Source organism: Phascolarctos cinereus, unplaced genomic scaffold (assembly GCF_003287225.1).
Source record: "Phascolarctos cinereus isolate Bilbo 61053 unplaced genomic scaffold, phaCin_HiC Scaffold_3;HRSCAF=262, whole genome shotgun sequence".
NCBI classification, from domain to species: Eukaryota; Metazoa; Chordata; class Mammalia; order Diprotodontia; family Phascolarctidae; genus Phascolarctos; species Phascolarctos cinereus.
In genome coordinates, this window is record NW_027555736.1 from 157,169,165 (window position 1) to 157,190,915 (window position 21,751).

Below are 21,751 nucleotides of genomic sequence, written 5' to 3' on the forward strand. Positions count from 1 at the left end.
GAAGGAGTTTGGAATCGTCTAGGCAACCTGCGAACGTGGCTCATCCCTGAGCACAGCGGACTCGAACCATACAGACAGTAGAACTTGCCTTCCAAGCATCCAGCTCCGCCCCTAGACTTGAAACCCCATCCAGGGGCGCCGATTGGGCATTCCCTCCAACCAATGGGAGGCCGCGTTCTGAACGAAGCCTCCAAGGCGCCTGCGCCAATTCAACTTGGGCTGTGACCGTTACCTGGGATACGCTTTGTAAACAGGAGAGCGGGAAGGATCCCGCCAGGCGAAGGGGCAGAATTGGTGTTCCGGACTCTGGTTTGGGTCTCGGGGGCGAAAGGAGGTGTCAAGTTCAGTAAGAAGTGCGGTGCTTTTCGTAAGCCAAGATGGTAAGTGGGACCTGGGGGTTCCAAAGGTGAGGCACCCTAGGTGAGAAACTAGCTCCTACCTGCGCACTGGGAGTCCGCAGGCCCTCCTCCCCCTCTTTTCTCCTCGTATCCCTCTCCATTCTTCCCCCTTCTCTCTCCCTCTCCTTTCCTACCTCATTTCCTACCTCCTCCCCTTCCCCCCATCATCAAACCCTGCTACCCAGGAATCTGGAAATCTAGTTCATATCTAACAACACCAAGAAAGCTTGAAGATTTGCGTCCCCCCCCCCCCCCCGCCCTGCATCCCATTTAGTCAATTAGCTACTGCAACCACAGGCTTCCAGGTCTTTTGTTCTTTGGCACCTTGGGTGGGGAGGGCATTATAAAATCTCAGCCTTGGAAGATTGGATTAGGTAGTTCTGGCTAGTCAGTAGATTTACTGGAATTGTGTTAGGAGAGTTTGACAGTGATATTTAAGAAAAGCAGTTTGTGTGTAGGAAGAGGTCAGCATGTTGACTTGGCCCCTTCTAATTTATACAGTTCTCTGAATTCAGGAAGAAAAATAAAAGCACCATCTTAATTTCTTTGCAAACACTTGTCACAGTCAACTTTTAAGCTTAATACTGATATTCATCTGAATGTTTTTCATCCTCTACTCTTTCTTCCTTCTGTCTTCCAACTCATTACCTCTTTTTCTTCTCTTCTCTCCGTCCATCTTCCTCTGTTGCACTCTTTCCTCACACTCCATTTCAAATGATGGAAAACAACATAAAATCACTTGTGACAAGATTTTATGTAAGGATGATAATAATAATAGCTGACATATAGCACTGTAAGGTTTGCAAAGTTTTATTTTTTTAATAAGCGTCTTTGATCCTCACAGTTTAGGTTTGATAACTGGAGTTTTATGGAAAAAATAAGGAAACAGAAGTGGTGTTATTTTTCATTTTAGGCCACCTCAAAAAAACAAAAGTCGAGTGTTGCAGAAAAGCATCAGAAAACAGTAAATGAAAACTTCCTTAAGAAAGTACAAATCGAAGAGCAAGTAAAGCTCGGAGAACAAGTCAGAATACAGAAGATGATGATAGCAAATGATGAACGTATTGCACGGAAAAGAATCCTCCGATTACTACAGGATGAACAATTTGAATTAGATATGGAAGAGGCTATTCAAAAGGTAAGTGCTTCCCAATATAGTATCTCAGATTAATTTTTCTTCCAATTTCTATTGAGAAACCATAAATGCATGTAGCTGATGTTGATTACAGTCCATTGAAAATGATACAGGTAACAATTGTAATAATAATTCACACTTACATAGGACTTTAAGATGTACAAAATGCTTTCTTCACAATAACCTTATAATAAGGTTATTTAATAGAAAGCTGTAATTCTTAACTTCCACTTCTTTTTCATAGACCTATACCATTCTACTTCCATTAAGCTCTACAAATGAAAACTTGTGATTTTTAAAATATGTGCTTTAAGCTTTAGTTTATTGAAATAAGAAAAATGAATATTGTTTAATCTTAATACAAAGATCTGTGATCTCATTTCTGTGGTCCTTTGTACATGTCACGACCCCTCTTAATCTTCTGTGCCATTCTTTTTCTTGTCTTTCCTTAATTCTTTCATAGATGATTGACTCAGCACAATGGAGGCTACCTTCTGGATCTTTTATTCTCTTTGAGATACGACTGTGATACTTGTTTTTTTTTATCTTTTGTCTCTTATTAAAGATTCAGGGATTTCAAGATCCCACTGAATATATTTGTCAATGATTTCAAAGAATCTTTAAATCAGTAGACTAAAGTACAGCCTGACTCTACTTTAATCAATTGTCTCTCATATGTATTAAGATTACACAAAATTTCTTGAAAGAGTTAGCAACAGAAATAGCCTTATTCAACCCTATCATTGTTAGTATCAAGCAATGAATAAAACAAAGATATATACTTGCAAAGAGTGTTTGCCACTGTCATAGAGTATGTCCAACACAAAATGCAAATAGAAGAGGATTCCTTATAGATTCTGAAGATTTTTTCTTTGTAGATAACGCTGTGCCAATTGCATTAAGTTTCTGAATGCTATAAAGCTAATCGAGGGAGATCCAGAGTAACTCAAAAAAGCTTAATGGTTCATACAAGAAAAACCAACTCGAAGAATGATGCTTTATGATTACAGTTGGAAGGATAACCCTTTGAATTGGCCCATTCAGTACATATATTTCAGGCAGACCTTACAGATGGATAGTAAGCTGGGTCTAGACTTAACAAGTGAAGACAGTGGGTTGTTTTGAATTTAGGAAATTGTGCAGTGATTTCCGCCATCCCAAGCTGTTCCTGAAAAAAAAAAACCTTATCTTTTCAACATCAGTTTTCCCCTAACTGAATCCTATAATCTGAAGAATCAGAATTGTGGATAGCCCAAAGGGCATCATGAAGAGAATTATGGTGGACATAAATAGCAACATATTACCAGTAATGATTTGTATAAAGATGTGGTCTAAAAATGTCTTCCAGAGTATGATAGGAAAAGGAGATGGATTAGTCATTTATTAATAGCAAGAAATAACAGACAGAAAGCACAGGTGCTGTTTCGGCATCCATTGATTATTAAAAGACCAATAGGAAAGCCTCCAGTGCCCTTACAGAGGTATAGGGGTAAGGCATTGACAAGAGTTGCACTGGATGAAAAGGTATAGATAGATAGGTTATTGTGAGAAATACCCAAATTTATGAAATCATGGATCCACTGAAATATTGATGTATGTGTGTAAGGCTCTGTGCCAGGCAAAAACAGTATTATCCTTCCCTCAACAGAATTCACAATCTACTATGGTGACTGTATCATGTACACAAAAATAGAGAGTGCAGAATGTGGTACAGGCAAAGGAGAGATCCAAACAAAATGCTCTGTGAAAACTTCAGGAGAGAAGGAACTTATTAAGTTGAAACCAGAAAAAGCTTCACAGAAAAGGTAGTAGAGTTGAGCATTAAAGGAAGAAAGAACCTCTACATAGGGGATAATCTCTGTGAATGCATAGAGTTGGGAAATTGCATTTTGAGTAGTTTGAATGGATCAATGTGTGTACAAGGGAATAATGTGAAATAGGACTTGAAAGTTAGGTTGGAGCCTGATTGTGGAGGGCTTTAAATGCTCGCCTGAGTAGATTATATTTTTCCCTAGGAACAGTTAGGAGCTAGTGAAGGTTTTTGTTGAGAGGAGTATAGAGGACAACAATTCCTTGTGAAATATTTCAGAAGACTAAACTCGTTACTGACTCCACAACTGCCTTTCTGCTTAAGTTTCTGTTTTTCAGGAATTAAGTTTTTTCATTGGCTTTCTCTTCATGGGGAAGACTTCCTCTTAATTATACTCTGTGCAAAGCCACCCCAAGAGGATGTTACTTTGAAATAGAAACATATCATTCCATTCAGTCATAAGACTTGGTTCAAATTATACTAGTAATGCTTATATTACTTCCTTTCCTTAAACATCTTGCCTGAATATGACTCCTCTATGGCTAGAGATACTAGTTCACTCTCTTGGGGAAAGCTTCTCACTTCTGTGGTTCAGATGCATTACCTTTCCTGCTGTGCTAACAAGAGTATTTAATTAGTATTCTTTATTAAACATGCACCTTATGCTGAGCAATCTACAAGGTAGTCTGTAGGGAGTTACCAAAAATAGAAGATGTAGCTCTTGCTTTTGAAGAGCTTTAGTTTAATTCAATTAAACAAACATTTACTATGTTCAAGACACTGCTACTGCTAGAATCTGGGGATATGAAAAACAAAAATGAAGCACGTTCTGCCCTCAAGGAGAACGTTATGTTGCTGCTGAAACTGCAGTAGGAAAACTAATAAATTGACTTTTATTGAAATACGATTTTCTACTTCTGGAGAACGAAATCTAAAATTATTTTCTTTGGGTAGGCAGAAGAAAACAAAAAGATGAAGGCAATGCAGCTGGAACAAGAACAGAAATTGGCTACAGAGCTGGCAAAACTAAAAAATGAAAGTCTAAAGGATGAAAAAATGAGGCAACAAATAAGAGAAAACAGGTATCTTTATTTCTTTAAATTGCAAATCATTTATAAAATTTCATCTTGTGTGATTCAACACAGTTTTAATTTGTAATATAATAGTTTGAATCAAAATTTTCTATAGAATGATAATTAAAGCCATTTTATGCTGCAAATATTTATAAGCACTAGAACATTCATCTCAAGGGGAGAGGAAATATTTTAATTGGCTTTAAATATTTAAATGGATAAATTTTATGCTGGTAGAAAATATTTTTTAATATTTAACCTGAAATAAATATACTTCTTCATATTATTTCTTTATATGAAACTTGAAAAACATGACATTACACTGAATAGCAGAAATACCTTGACTAAGACAGTTCCAAAGGAGTCATAATGAAAAATGCTTTCCATCTCCAGAGAAAGAACTGATGGAGTTTGAATGTAGATCAAAGCATATATTTCTCAGTTTCTTTTGTGTGTGTGTGCTTTTTTGATCTTTATTTTCTTTAACATAACTAATAGGGAAATACATTTTTCATTAATGCACACATATAACCTTTATCAAATTGCTTCCCATCTCAGGGAGAGAAGATGGAGAAAGAGAATTTTTAAAAGGAATGTTAAAAATATTTTTACATTAATTGGAAAAAATAAAATATTATTAAAACCGAAAGAGAAATCAGAAAAAAAAAAAAAGAAATACCTTGATTAGCTGTAACCCAGCTAATCAGAAAACTCAACTGACTGGGATTTTTCTCTCTTGCAATCGTATTTTCAGATGATAAGTAATTAACCTAATATCTAGGACATATCACAAAATTAAAAGAAAATATGTCCTCATCACAGTATTTATCCAGCCCAAATCTCCAATATTTCTTAACATCGCTAGAGCAGGAAGTCCACAGTGTTTAAATAAAGTGTCTTCCAGAAGTTTATTTGTAAGTCTTTCAAGAGTTTGAAACACATTTTGGCATACCTTTTTTCACTAGCTAATATTTACTGAGTACCTTGTACATGCAAGGCACTCTGTGGAGGGCTGTAAAGTATACAAAGATTTATAAAACATGGTCCCTGTATTCCAGAAATTTAGAATTTTATAAAAATAAAATAACACGGGTGAAGAATCCGTAATACAAAGCAGTATATAAAAAGTACCACAATAGTGGCATACTTAATACTGAACAGGACTTTAAAAAAGGAACAGATCACCTCAGGTGAAGACTTCATGAAGCAAAGAGAAGTAGAAAATCCTTTAATTTTTATGTTTCCATGCTAGCCCACAAAAGCATATTTTACTGTATTTCAAATACTATTTGCAATGTAAAAATATAGTACTAAATGGACTAAAATGGACTTTTTAGTGGAAAAAGGTACCCTCTCCCCCTCCCCGCATCTTCACTGTATTAACCCCTAATCTTTTTTTTTTTTTGGTGAGGCAATGGGGTGAAGTGACCTGCCTAGGGTCACACAGCTAGTAAGTGTCAAGTGTCTGAGGCCAATTTTGAACTCAGGTCTTCCTGACTCCAGGGTCAGTGCTCTAGCCACTGAGCCATCTAGCGGCCCCAACCCCTCTTCTTTTTTTTCCTTAATAGCGTTTTTTCCCCAATTACATGTAAAGGTTGTTTTCAAAATTCGTTTTTGTAAAATTTTAAGTTCCAAATTTTTCTCCCTTCCTCCCTCCCCAAGACAGCAAGCAGTCTGATATAGGTTGTACATGTACAATCATGTTAAACATATTTCTATATTAGTCATATTGTGAAAGAATCAGAAAAAAAGGGAAAAACCATGAGAAAGGAAAAAAAAAACCTGAAAGTGAAAATAGTATTCTTCAATCCAAATTCAGACTCCATAGTTCTTTCTCTGGATGTGTTTAACCCCTATTCTTACCCATCTAGCCCCAAGGGCAGCTTAGAAAGAGAAGGAAACACGTCTGTTCTGGGAATATGTCTTTTCCTGCCATGACATAGCCACATTTGTATTTATGGGATGTTCTGAAGTTGAGTATAATTTTGAAAGTACAGTGAAAATTGAGAAGTTGAACTAGATTATTTCTAAGGTCCCTTCCAACTCAAACTAAACTCTAAATAATCTTCTCGTGGAACAGATTTGACCATCAGTTTGCCTGTTTGAAAAACATGGTTCCCACCTTGTCTCTAAGGGAAAAAAAAATTTATACACACACACACATATACAATATACACATATACATACACACACATATATACGCATATATATATGCGTATATATGTATATGTATGCGTGTATATGTATATGTATGTGTATATATGTATGTGTGTGTGTGTGTGTGTGTGTGTATGTGTGTGTGTGTGTGTGTGTGTATATATATATATTCCTCAACCTAGCATTTAAGGCCTTCCATAATCTGGATTTAACCTACCCTTTCAGTTTTACCTCATACTAATCACCTTCATGAACTTTGCATCCAGCCAAATTAGATTGTTAGATTATTTACTGTTCCTCAAACTATATACTCCATCTCCTACCTCCATACATTCCCATGTTATCTTCCTTGGCTGGAATGTACTCTCTCCTTATCTTGTCTGCTTATAACCCTTGTCTTCCTTAGAAATTAATTTCCTACCTTCTGTTATGAAGTTAGCCTTTCTGGATCTTCCCTAGTTAATGCTGTCTCTCCCTCCTCCAGCTACCTTGTATTATACTTGTGCTGTACCCCAGTAGAATGTAAGCCCCCTCAAGGTAGAGAATATTTTATTTTTATTATTGTATCCCTATTACCTAGCATAGAATGTGCTTAATACATTTCTATGATGATATTAATTCTGTAATACTGTAGTGTTTAGAATGACTCAGGAGTACAATGTATTTAGTCATCAAAAAAATCTAATTACATTTAATATGGTGTTTTAACTAAGGCAGAAAAGTATATCAGCGCACAAAAATATTTTAGACAGTAAGTATAGAAACTAAATGTTTTTTGGTTAACTGCTTAGTCTGAGCATTTTGGTTAACTAAGGTTTTATTAAAGTTATATTATAACATATTTCTTGTATATATATATATATACTTTTAAAAATCCAATTCAATAAATAGTTATTAAATACTATGCACAGATCACTGTGTTAAACACTGATGGAAGATATCAATTTTAGATAAAGATCTGTTTCCTGACCTCATGGAATTTACAGGCTAACAGGAGACACATAAATGTATACATATATTTATGTATGTATATATAGAAATATGTGTATATATACATGCATTTATATTTAATCACATTATTTAGTGAATGCTAGTTTTGTAAAACATTGGTTTTGCAAAAGTCCATTTTTGAATTTTTGGAAAAGAATAAGGAAAACTTTTTAATGTAATTCAAATTTTATATTTAATATATTGCATATACTAAATCTTACATAGATTCTTGAATAGTTCTTAAAGAAAATAAATTATCTAATGTCTCTTATTGGTTAAATAAATTTTTTGAACAGTCTTGAACTTCGAGAACTGGAGAACAAATTGAAAGCAGCTTACATGAATAAAGAAAGGGCTGCACAAATTGCTGAAAAAGAAGCCATCAACTATGAGAGGATGGTAATACTTTTTTCTTAAGACATGTAGTAATTTTATTGTGTGTGGAGAGATCTGAAATAAACTATAGCTAAGGTCTTAACATTTCTTTTGCCCTACTATACTTAGTTTCATCCCTTTATGAAATATTTAAATCATCTAAATATAATACATTAAAATTCCTAAGCTACTGATATCCATAAAAATAAAACAATAGAAGAGAGGCAAAAAAATTGTGTGTGTGTGTGTGTGTGTGTGTGTGTGTGTGTGTGATATGTACACACATACTGAGATACTCAAAAGGATCTGTGATCTTATTGATGTGGATGTTTACAGTCCATCACTGCCTGCCCCAATATGTTCACCACAGGGAATCCACTGAACACACTAAAGGGGGTTTTTCTGATTTTGAGGATACTAGGGAAGTAAATACGTTGTCCACTGGTCATTTCTTGTCCTCATGGTCCACATGATCAGCCTATCTCCATTTTTTTTTTGATCAAATAATTCTTGAAATGACCTTATTTAATTCTTCTTAGTTCCTTATTTGTTAAGTGCTGTAGTCTTCTCATATACACCATTTACCTCTCTTTTGCCCTCTGAGTATTTTTAAATTTTTTTTTTTTGCTTTTTGGGAAGCAATCCTGTGGTTAAGTGACTTGCCCAGGGTCACACAGCTAGTAAGTGTCAAGTGTCTGAGGCCACATTTGAACTCAGGTCCTCTTGACTCCAAGACTGGAGCTCTATCCACTGTGACACTTAGCTGCCCCAATTTTTTAATTCGTTAGAGACCATGTAGTGTTCTATGACCTAGGCATACAGCAACATTGGTAGAATATAGGTATTAAAAAGATGGACCCTTATTTCTGGGAGAAGTTTGGGGTATTTAAAAAGCTTTTTGATTTTTTAAGGGCATTCCACCTTGTCCTCCTTATCCTGTTACTCTTTGCCCAACTCATTATCCATTTATACTGTATTCTAAGACCTGTATGCTGATAGAGCTCAAGAGATTGTCCATCTTACTGCATGTCATCATCTGGACAGGAAGCATATGTGTGTGCATACATGTATGTATGTGAATATGACACCTTTCTACTACCCTTTACCCTTGTAGTTGTTGATTTACTAGGTGATCTTCATTTTTAGTTTTGTGGAGTGTGATTTCTAGTAATATTTTCATTACAACAAAACAATTAGGTTATTATTTGAAGTTCATTATGATGGGTTTTTACTCATTAAATGTGTTCTTACATTCTTATGACAAATTGAATAATTAATATATACACACACACACACACACACACACACACACACAGAGAAGCATTCTAGGTGCCAGGGTCAGTGCTGAGTTTATTAAATAAGATACCATCATTCCACTCTTGATGTCATGATTGTAGGTAGAATAGGGGCACCTAATGATAAAGAGGATGAAGAAAACACAAGCAGCATCTTTTATTGCACACACATAGGACATTCCTCTAAGATCCTTCCAAACAGTTGAGCAAATGGTGACTGATTCTGCCAACATTTCTTTTCTTTTCTTTCCTTCCTGTCCTGTCTTGTCTCATTGTGGTATCAAAGGGTATGCACAGTTGAGTTTTTGTTTTATTTTTTTCGAGTATAGCTCCAAATTGCTTTATAAAATGGATAGATTAATTCACAATTCCACCAACAGTGCATTAGCATGCTTTTCCTCCCAAAGCCTTTCCAAAAATTGTCATTTTCCTTTTTTTATTATCTTTACCAATCTAATAGGTATAAGGTAGAACGTCACCATCGTTTAGATTTGCATTTCTCTTAATATTAGTGATTTAGATTTTTTTTTTCATATGGCTGTTGGTATCTTCTTTTTCTTCCTTTGAGAACTTCCTGTTCTTAGCCATTTAGCTGTTAGGGAATGACTTTGTTCTTATGTATTTAAATCAGTTCCTTACATAGCTCTTAATAGAGAAATTTTCTACAAAGATTTTTTTCCCAAGTTAATTGTTTCCCTTTTCATTTTAACTAAATTGATCCTTTTTGTGTAGAAGCTTTTCAACATTAAGTAATAAAAATTGTCTATTTTATCTGAAGTGATCCTCTTTAATCTTTTCTTTGGTCATGAACTTTTCTCCTATCCATAATTGTTTATCTCTTAACTTGTTACTTTCACTTTTTCATGATGTGGCCTTTTATATCTAGGCCACATGTTTGTTTGTAGCTTATTGTTGTTGATATAAGGTATGAGACATTGGTCTTTATCAGACTACTTTCTAGTTTCCTCAGAAAGTTTTGTTGAATGGTGAGTCCTTACCTTAGTACTTTTGTAGTCTTTGTATTTATAAAATATTGTGCTATTTTTTTGTATAGCTAATCTAATCCACTGATTATTTTCTACTTTTTAACCACTGCCAAATAGTTTTGATAACTGATGCTTTGTAGTGCAAATTTCAGATCTGATACTGCTAAGCCCCTTTCTTCCTACTTTTTTTTGATATTATTTATTTAGATAATCTTGACCTTTTCCTTTAGTTGAATTTTATTATATTTTTTTCTCAGTCTACAAAGTAATCCTATAGTTTGGAATGGCAATGAATAAGTAAATTGATTTAGGTAGTATTGTCATTTTTATCAAATTGGCACAGCCAAACAATGATCAGTGAATATCTTTGCATTTATTTAGGTCTGTATTTCTGTAAATAGTATTTTGTGGTTGGATTAATATAGTTCCTCTATAATTTGGTATGTGGACTCTCAAATACTTTATGCATTTTGTAGTTGTTTTGAATGAAATTTCTCCATCTCTTCCTGCTGGGTTTTGTTGGTAGTGTATAGAAAAGCCGATGATCTATGTGAATTTATTTTATATCTTGAAACTGCTAAAATTAATTGTTTCAATTCATTTTTTGGTTGACACCCTAGGGTTCTCTAAATAGATCATCATATCATCTGCCTAAACAAATAACCCAGTGATTTTGACTCTCTTTACTGATACTTATTACTTCAATTTATTTTTCTTATTGATATAGTTAGCATTTTTAAAACTTTATCAAATAATAATGGTAATAATGGACATCCTTGTTTTACTCCTAAATGTATTAGAAAGTCATTTTAATACTTTCTCCATTATATATAATGCTGGCTCTTGGATTTAGATACTCTTTACCACATCAGGAAAAGGTAGGTTTATATTTATGCTTTTTTTAGTGTTTTTAACAAAAATCAGTGTCATATTTTGTCAAAAACTTTCTTCTGCACATTTTGATAAGGTGATTTTAAATTATTTTTAAATTAATATAGTTTTGTTTTTATAATTTTTTTTAAATTTTTGAACCAACTTTTGCATTTTTGGCATAACTCCAATCTGATCACAACGTATAATCTTTACAATATCTTGCTGTAGCTTCTTTGCTGATATTTTGTTAAATATAGTCATATTAATATTAAGGATATTGGCATATAGTTTCTTCCTCTGTTTTGTCTCTTCTTGGTTCTGGCATCCAGACTATATCTGTATCATATAAGGAATTTGGTAGAATCCCTTAGTTTCCTAATTTTGAAAACAGTTAATGTAATATCAGAATTAATTGCTCTTAGAATATTTGATGAAAATTCACTTTTAAACCCATTGGATTGTGTGTTTTTTCCCCCTTAGGAATTAATTTATGGCTTGATCAATTCCTTTTTATGATATTGGGTTATTCAGATTTTCTATTTCTGTTAATCTCTTATTTTGTATTTCTGTAAATATCCATCCATTTTATTTAAATGATTAGTTATGGGCATATAGCTGGACAAAATAGTTTCTTTTTGAAAATAATATTTAATTTTTTCCCAATTACAAGTAAAGATAAGCAAAATAGTTTTTTAAATAATATTTTCCCCAATTACATGTTAAAACAATTTTAACATTTTTTAAAGTTTTGAGTTCCAAATTCTATCCTTCCCTCCCTTCTCCCCTCCCTGAAATGGTAAGCAATCTGATATAAGTTATATATGTGTAATCATGTAAAATATTTCCATATTAGTCATTTTTTATAAAAAGACTTTAAAAAGGGGAAAAAAAATGAAAAATAGTATGCTTCAGTCTGCATTCAGACAATATCAGTTCTTTCTCTGGAGATCAATAGCAGGTTTCATCATGAGTCCTTTGGGGTTCTCTTGAATCATTGTATTGCTGAGAATAGCTTCATTATACAATATCGCTGTTACTCTGTGCAGTGTTTTCCTCGTTCTGCTTACTTCACTTTGCATCACTTCATGTAAGTCTTTCCAGGTTTTCCTGAAATCATTCTGCCTTTCAATTCTTATAGCACAATTAATATTCTACCACAATCATATATCACAGCTTGTTCAGCTATTCCCCAATTGATGGGATCCCCTTCATTTCCAATTCTTAGCCATCACAAAAAGAGCTGTGATATATGATTTTCTTCTTTAGCATATTCCTTTAACTCTTACCTTTCTTCCTTTTGTTAATTCTATCAAAACAAAACAAATCCATCTCTATGCCCTCTGCTTGTCTTATTTAATTCTCCCTATGACCTTGAAAACATTAAAATTCTGAAAGGACACTTGATGACCAGAAGTGGGGGTGAGTATGGGCTGAGATCCTTCTGACAGGGCCATCTCAAATTTGATTGAGCTATTGACTTTCAAACCAAGCTATATAATTTTCCTTTCTAACTTTCTCACACCCTCTCAACATACTTAAGCCATCTGAAATTGGCACAAAGGTACCCAGAACAAATATCCAGAGATAGGAGAGGCTCAGATGTCCCCCATTTGTCCCCAAACCTTCTTATTGCCTTCCATATTTTCAATCAAGCCTTTATTTATCTTTCTAAATCTGTCAAACTCATTACTCAGACTACTCTACTGCTTTAAACAAAGTAAAAGAGTTTCCTGACTTTAATCTCACAACTTAATAGATACACATCCTTGTTTCACAAGCTTGTTTATCCTTCTCTAATTATATTTACTCTGGAAAAGATACTTGAGGAACTGAATCTTATACATATGATAAGTTCAAACACTAATTTAACTCTTGCTTAGACCATGAAATGACTGCAAATTCAGATCAAAACAGCAAGATCTCACATGCTTACATTGTGCTCGTATCTTAATGACCACTTGCTCTGATTATAGAAATTTGCTATAAAAGGAAAAAGTAAGGAAATGATTATACTAAATATGACAGGGTAGAATTCCTTAGCTCTGTTTTAATTTAGTAACAGTTTTCCAACCATGCAATATCAATTCTACCTTATAGCCAGGCTCAGTAATAGCCATGTGGGAAACATTCCTTTTCAAAGGAACACAATGGGGAAGCTGAACCAGGAACATCCCACCTTAGGCTGAGGCTAAGGTTGTCCTCACAGTTTTTTCTCAGGCACAGACCTCCACCTATAATAATTCAGAATCACGTTCCCTCTGAGTAGCTTATGGCATTTCTCTCAGATGGTGGATCATTGAATATTAATTATTGATGGATTATTATGATCCAACAAGAGCCTTTTACTCCAAATAGCAAGTTTGCTAATCACAGCTTAGAGCCAAAAACAATTATTTTTACTCTTACAGAGTTGCAATAAGCAATAAAAATTTATCAAGACTCACATGTATAAGAGATTTCACTTAACATCTTTCCATCTCAAATTTAAATTTGTCCTGGTGTAAAAGCCAATTGTCAGAAATCATTTTTATCTATTGTACATAAACTTGCAAATTGTCAGCAAGCCAAATTCATTGCTTGGGAACTCCATAACCCAAACAAGTTCTTTTCCCCAGGGCTGATGACCTTGCCCACACAGATCATTTCCAGGGACCTAGCAAGTTTACAAAACAAGGGGAATTAACAGGGACCCCAGAAAAGGGCTGCCTGTCTACCTCATGATATTTTCCCTCTGGACTGGTGTAAACTGCATACTTTCTAGAACTAATACAAAAGTTTACCAAATTGAAACTCTATTATGTATTTGAAACTTGAAACAAACCTATTACTGATTAGGTGACTTCAATTTTGTTGAATGCATTTCCAAATTACCTTACACAGAAGATTAAATTCTGACTTATCTTAGACATCAAATTAGGAGAGACATATTTCATTTAAAATGAGACCAGAATGAATTAAATTACCTTTTGGTTGTGTCCCAGCACACAAAAACTTTTCCTTTAGGTGAGGCAGGAAAGGGTTAAGGTCCAGTTGTGTTCCAAAGTACAAGCTCTGAAACTTTTTCACTGACACAACTTCCAAGTTTGCCTCTCTCTAATCAGTGAAATGAACTTGTCATTTAACCCTTCGTACTCAGAACATGGCTTACATAAACACTCATTCACACCACACAGAGACACAAACACAGAACAAATACAGATAGTGTGATACAGATGGGGAGAGTCCAAAAGCTCAGAGAGTTGAAAATACCCTTCACAAATCAGACAGTTTTCTTGGTCCTCTAGATCTTATTGAGGCCAAGCAAGACATTCTTTTTTAAGGTCTTGGAGACCAAGCTTTTTCCAGCTGTATCCTCAGGGCCAATTGGCTCCTCTTTTTGCCTATAAGCGTTTAGATAGAAAGAGGGACCAATGAGCTCCTGTAGCCTACTTGCTTCAACCAGCATCCTGGAGAGGGAAGAAAATGACCTGTAGATGTTCCCAAAACAAGATGTCCCTTATCAAGAGGGAATTCTGCCAGAGCCTGTTGCAGGCTCAACCCAAAGCCCCAGCAAGCCTTTCTAGGTGCTTGAGGGGTGACCTGACTACAGGGCGAAGGGAGAGGAGGCTTACCTTGACTGGGAGAGGGCTCGAGTCCTCAGACTTGTCCCATGCTGCATGCCATTAAATGGTGCAGTTTAAGAGTATAGGAACCCCAAAATACTGAGGTTCAGGGCAGAGTTTTCTGGAAAGAATTCACAGACTCAAGCAGTCTTCTAGTCAAGTGGCAAAAAGTTTATTATAATACAAATATGGCGGGCAGAGCTCCTTAGGGAATTTGTAACCTAAGAGGAGTGATGCTAAAGCTTATATAGAAAAAGTTCAGTGAGTGATGTGCTAAGTATGCTAATTAGGTGGTGAACATACAGTTTCTATACCTTGGGCACAGGCATCATTCACTACTGGCATGGCCTGCGTGGGGGGGGGTGCTTCTAAGGGTTCTTTACATACGTACATCTGCATTTGTAACAAGACAGCCTTGGGAGTTGACATCTGGATTGTATATGGTAACTGCAGGAATCAGTACATGGTAGTTCAGCTGGTATAGGCTAGTCCTTTTCATACAAGGGAAATCCTACAGAGGTCAGGTTGTTCTTATAGCAGGATTATTGCCAGAGATAGGGTCTTTGGGCTGGGAGAGGTGTGGTCTTAAGAGGTATGGGGTCTAAGCACAAGCACCCCATCAGGTTTATACTCAGTATTACAGGGCAAGTTATTCTGAGTGTAAGTCTTTACCTTTTACCTTTTGTAATATGGTTTTTCCAAGCTCTCCTCTTCTTTGAAGTAGCAGCTGTCCAATCTTGTATGACACTAGCTGTGGTTCCTTAGTACTTGACATCTTTCTAACTGCATGTAGTAGTTTTTCTTTGACCTGAAACTCTGGCTTTTTGGCATTGAGATCCCTCAAAGTTTTCATTTTGAAGATTTTTTTTTCCCAAGAAAGATTAATGGATTCCTTCTATTTTCACTTTTTTCTCTAGTTTTAGTAGATCTGGATAGTTTTCATTTATGATTTCTTGAACTATGATGTCTAGGCTTTTTCTTTTGTTATTGATTTTAGGTAGTTTGATTATTTATCCTTTACCTATTTCCCCAGTCAGTTGGAAGTCGCTGATTTCTGTTTAGTCCATTCAGATTTTCAGTGCTTCTGTTTCTTGGGTAAGGCTTACCAACATCTGTTCTAAGCTCTTATGTGCCTGTCTTTCCTCCATAGATTTTATCTCACTTGTAATCTCTTGCTTCATTTCTTTCATGTAATCTCGCACTGTTTGAACTAGGGCATTTTATTCTCAGAGATGCGGCCTGTAGTTGTAGAGTTATTCTCCTCTAGATTTTCCGTTTAGCTGATTCTTGACTCAGTATTTCTTGATAGTGTTTTGTGTCTTCTCATGCTTATTCATATTTTACACCTCCCTAACCTGTTTTTCTTAGTCCCAGTGCCAGGCACACCCCTTTGGTCCTGACCTTGATTTTCTAGGTATTGGATACTGTTGGATTCCACTTCCCTTGGTGTGTCTTCACTCATAGCTTTGGAAGACTTCAGTGTCCCTAATGTCGCTCTACATTGATTGGGGCTAACTCTCAATCAAGACACAAGGTGGCTTCTATCCCTTGAAGCTTTCTTGATCTGGGTGTTTGTCTCTCCCTGAACTTTTTTGATCAGGGTGCTGTGTGGTCTCTGTCCTTCCTTTGACTTCTTTGATCCGAGGCTTGGTTGGGCTGCTCTCTCCCTTTGGGCTGAATGGTATTTAATTTCCCCCTGGGTCTTTGCTGGTGAGTGTGTTGCTGACCAGGATGCTCCATTTCCCTTTCCCTAATATTTCCCCTTTTAGAGTGCTGAGCGGTCTCTATTGCTGGGGACTTCCCTGATCAGGACTTTGCCTCGGGTTTCCCATTTGTGGTGCCACCCCAGATTTTTGGTCTACTTACCTGCATTCATGTTGGCTTCTCTGACAGAACTCCTTTTTTGGTATTCATAGCTTCTGGCTGGGTTTTTTGTTTGTTTTTTGAGTAATTCTAGGTTGAATGAGAAGCTTACTGAGGTTTCTGTTTGGATTTCTGGGCCATTTTTTAAAATCTTCTACTCTTTGCTGGAGTACAGATAGGAGAGTTGGGCTCCTGTGTGACCTGCCACACTTCCATCTTAGACAGAACTCTCTGCCAGGATGTTCAAGGGAGCCAGATAATGGAAAGTGTTCCTGGTATTGAACTTACCATTATGTGGTAGTGAGTGGAAGTTGGAGGGAGAGTATATAGCACCTTTAGTTTTGTGGCTTTGTTCTACTCCCTGATGTCATCACTGTAGTGCATAGGGGTGTTTATAGTTATCTGTCTTTAGAAGTTGAGAAGGAAGCCATAATAACAATTATGGTGAGATTTTTTAGGATCATCACCATCCAGCATGATATTTATCCCTCAAAGCCTCACGACATCTACAAATTTGACAAAGATGCCATCTCTGTCTATATCCAAGGCAGTGATAAAAATGTTGAACAGGACATGACCTGAGGCATTCTATTAATGACACTTGTCCTGTAATGACTACTTTTAGTCTTTATCCGGTTAACCAGTTCCATATCAATCAAACAACAAACAAATTTGTTAAGCTCTAACTGTATTCCATTTGCTGTGTTACATTGATATAACTGTTATTACTGAAGATCCAAAGTAAAAACAAACAGAAACAACCAAATCTCTGCCACAAAGCGTACATCTTACTGGGGGAAACAACATGTACACGTATCAGCAGTTACAAAATGTACACGGAATTGGAGAGGGGCAAGCAGCTGGGATGTTCAGGAAAGGCCTCATATAGGAGTAGTGATTGAGGCTGAGCTTTGAGGAAAGCCAGGAATTCTTAAATGGTGAGGAAGAATGTCTTGCAAGTATGGGGGATAGCCAAGACACAGAGGCAGGAGACTGAGTGTCATGTAGAAGGGACAAGTAAGCCAGAAAGAAATGAAGGCGAGTCATGTAGAATAAGCCTGTAAAGGTAGACTGGATCCAAATTGTGAAGGCCTTGCTTTAAGTGCTAGACAGAGGAATTTGTTTTTATCCTAGAAGTATTAGGGAGCCACTAGAGTTTTTAGAGAAGGGGAATGACATGGTCATACCTTCCTCTAGCCCTGAAGTTCTGTCTGTGCAAGCATAGAGTAGGAGCCTTAGTAAATATTTCCATGAAAGTTAACTGTACTGTGGTTTTTATAGTCTCCTGACTTTCTGGTCTAGTAGCTCAGTACTTTAATGCTTTGATGGATCTGTGATCTCACTGATGTGGTTATTCTCCCTAGTGGTCTAGATTACATAACATATAATAGCTAAAATTTGTACAGTGTCTCAAAAGTCTTAGTGTAGTCTTAAGCTTTAAACAATATCTTTCTTTTAGGCTTAGTTTTAAGCTTTACACTATAGCTTAAAACTGTACTAAGACATTTGGGACACCCTGCATTGTTCTGTAAGGTTTACAAAGTACTTTATAAATATTATCTCATTTGATCCTCACAATAAACCTAGGCAATATCGCTATTATTATCCTCATTTTCCAAATGAGGAAACTGAGGCTAAGTGACTTGCCCAGAGTGATACCGCCAGGAAGTGTCTGAGGCTGGATTTGAATTTAGGTCTTCCTGACTCCAGGTCCAGCCCTGTATCCACTGTGCCACTTGCAACCAGTCTACATTCTCACCCTGTGCAGTTCTTGTCCACATCCTTTAAATCTTCCAAAGGAAGATCAATCAACATACTAATATCCTTCCTCTAGATCTCTTGACACTGAACACCAGTGAAGCTGGCCATCACTTATTCCTCCCTCTCACTTTGTCTGACCCACCTCCTTTTCTGGTCATATGTTTCTGTGATGATTTTTTTTCATTGTTTCTTTTGTGTAATTCTTCATTGGTAAGGCATGGAGTAATGGAAATAGTGCTGGATTTAAGGTTGGAAGACCTGAGTCAAAATTTCTTCTCTCCCAGTTACTACCTGTGTGACACGGGAAAAATTACTTGGGCCTCAGTTTCCCTCACCTCTCTGGGTCCTACTTTCCTCTCCATCAAATCAGACTGTTGGACTAGTTGACCTCTAAGGTCTCTTACATCTTTAAATCTTCTTAGATCCTAATGTATTGCAGCCTATTCACACACACACCATATGTCTTTCCATTTCCACTATACCTTTGAGTGATCCTACACTTTAATTCTTCAGAGACTGTAGTATCATATTACTTGAAAGAATTTAGCATCAGGAGAAGACTACTGATGTCTTAAATATTGGGCTTCTGTTTCAAGGAGAAGCTTTGGGTCAGTAAAAGCACTATGCAGTTTTCCTAGTAGAGTAACCCTTTCCAAAAAGGAAATGAGCCCAGACTGGCATTATCCCCTCTTGATGAAATAAAGCTAGCTTTTAGGGAGCACTAAGTGCTTGCAATCTATCTTCATGATAATGTGTTCCAATTTTTTTCCAGTTATAGAAATCAAGCATATCCATCCATGATTTGTAGACTACACTCTTCCCCTTAAAAAAAAAATTAAAAAAATAAGAATTTGCCTTTTCTTCTGTTATTTGGGATTTTACTTAGATCACTGACAATGGCTCCACAATCCCATCTGCTAGTTCTTTTAATATGCTAGGATATAGTTTATCTGGGTCTGGGACTTGAACTCATTCAGGACAATGTTCTTTTTTCACAGGTCTTGTGTTTCTATTTCCTGATAACCTTTTTTGTTCTATCCTTCTTAGTCTAGAGACTGTCCTCAGAAGAGAAAACAGAAGCAAAATAAGAGTGGAATAGTTTAACTTTTTTCCCTATTACCCATTATCATCATTCCATCTTCAATAGTGGTTCTGTCCTTTATTTGATTCTCTTCCCCATCGTGAGTTAAAAAAAAAAAACGTATTTGTTGCCCCCTGAATTCATAACCAGCCTTGGTTCTTCTTAGTCTTTGATACGATTCTTACAGGATAGTGCTACTATTAGTTGTTCATTTTTTTTTATTTGACCTCGTTTCCATTTTCTACGTGTGTCTTTTTTACATTTGATGAATTCCCTTTACTTTCCATATTGTTCACTTCAAGCAGCTCTGCCTTTTCCTCCCTATCTTTTTGTCTTCAGAATTCTATTTTTGATCTTTCTTGGGACCATTTTCTTTTCAAAATATTAAGCCATTGGATATTACTTCTCCTTTTTCTGGGACCCTTTGCAATCTGCTCTCCAAAAATTTAGAATCCCAGTTCCTCTTGTCATTTCATTTACCTCTCAAAAGCTAAAGTTTCCATTGAGTTGTGTGAAGGAGTACTGTTTGTCAACTTGACATAAACATCATAGAAGTCTACTTTCTTCTCAGGATATGCATTTGGGATGTTATGGAAAATCCCCTGAGACTTGTGAAACCTGACAACCTCTACCTACTTTTAGTGATTATGTGTGGACAAATGATACCATCAGGAGAAACCCAGGAAGTGCTGCTAAGGAGTAGGAAGTACTTGGAGGGGAGGGACCTGAAGACCTCAGTGGCACAGGCAGCATTTTCATTTACTCCTGCTTATTGAAGTTAAGGGATTCATAAAAGAGAGGCAGATCTGAGAAGTGGATAGCTAGCTAAGGATGGTCTCTAAGAATGAGATTTAGATTTGGGGGCCATGACTATTTTTCACATAGGAATGAGGGACTGTTATTATACTTGGAAAGGGTTGGCAAAACTCTAGCTGCTAAGAGAATTGGGAAAGGCTTCCTATAGAAAATAGATCTTAAGCCCTGTCTTGAAGGAGTAAAGGATTCTGCAATGTGCACGTGAGTAAAGAGGACATTCTGGGCATGGGGAATAGAGTATGGCATTTGATGAACAGCAAGAAGCCTAATTTGGTTGGACCTAAGAGTGTTGAAACGGGTAGGCGCTGCACAGTGGGGGTGGGAAGAAGTCCTAGAGGTCATAGGAAGGTGAAGAGTAGGTTTTGAAATTATACAAGGATATGAAAAAGAAGCCAAAGATGTTGTGATCAGTGGGAAAGCTCTGAGTTCAAGATCATTGACCTTTTAAATTCTGAGTTCACTAAGTTAAAACAAAAAAAAAAATCTTTCTGTATAGAAAAATAGGTTTTCTGCTTTCACTTTCAAAACTCAAAATTTACTTTAGAAACTGAGCCTTATTTTCCTCTGGGTTTTTTTTTTTTTGAGATTTCTCATAGACAACAGTATCTTAAATTTTACCCAACTGGTGTGGCACAAGCTCTGTGATCCTAGCTTCCTGCAAGAATGGAGCTCAGAAGCTCTGAAATGCAAATGGCAATGGCCCACAGTGTGGCATCCATGGGGTCAGCCCCGGGAGCAGGAGACCACCAGGTCGCTTGAGGAGAGGCAAATGGCCCCGGGTGGCAAGTAGAACAGGTCAAAGCCCCAGAGCCAGTCAGTAAGGATTGTGAGTAGCACTGGTATGTCTAGCCTTGGACAAGGTGGACAGACTACTCTTTTCAAAAAGGGAAGAAAAGAAATTTCGCTTCTGAACCTCTAGAGAATCTTTAGAGGCTAGTTTACTAGCTCTACATGTAGTTTTATTTTTACATTTGCAAAAGCTCCTCTATTACCTTATTTGTATTTTTTGAGAGACGAGGACAACTTCATTCCATGATACCATAAAGTTTTTTGGTTTTTTTGTTTTTTGTGGTAGCAGGATTTTTCCCTAAATCGAATTCAGTTTTTTTGCTTATTTAGTGGATCCTAATAGGGCCGAATGCAAACCAACCAAAAAGACTCCCATAAAAGCAAATCCTTAGCGGGGGTGGGGTGGGGTGGGGGAAGAAACTGTTCAGTAAAAATAGATTAAATGTAATCTCCCTTGTAACACAAATGTATAAAAGGAGATTGTAGCAATTACCAAGAAAACATCTTCCCCCTCTTGAGGCAATTTTATCTTAAAGGGACTCTAGGGAAACTCAGAAAACTTCTAAAAGTATCATTTAATCTTATGCATTGTTATGCTCACCTAGAGGTAAAATGCAATTTAGTTTGCCTGTAATTGAGAAAATATGACTTCAGTGTTTACTGAAATACTGAGAAGCAAATTATTAGTTTAACTTATTTAACTGATTGCTTTTCTGTCTTTGGAGGGGAGAATGGGAATTCCCAACC

At 36.3% G+C, this 21,751-nt stretch overlaps 1 protein-coding gene across 1 annotated transcript in view; it reads left to right on the top strand.

Annotated features, from left to right (window-relative positions):
- The first annotated feature begins 205 nt into the window (after positions 1-205).
- The window catches only part of MNS1 (meiosis specific nuclear structural 1), a 39,229-nt gene continuing 17,683 nt past the window's right edge, over positions 206-21,751 (top strand). The window contains exons 1-4 of the mRNA XM_078151247.1: positions 206-380; positions 1,312-1,536; positions 4,298-4,425; positions 7,860-7,962. Of these exons, the coding sequence (XP_078007373.1) occupies positions 378-380; positions 1,312-1,536; positions 4,298-4,425; positions 7,860-7,962 (459 nt within the window). The 5' untranslated portion in view covers positions 206-377. The remainder of the gene's footprint in view (positions 381-1,311; positions 1,537-4,297; positions 4,426-7,859; positions 7,963-21,751) is intronic.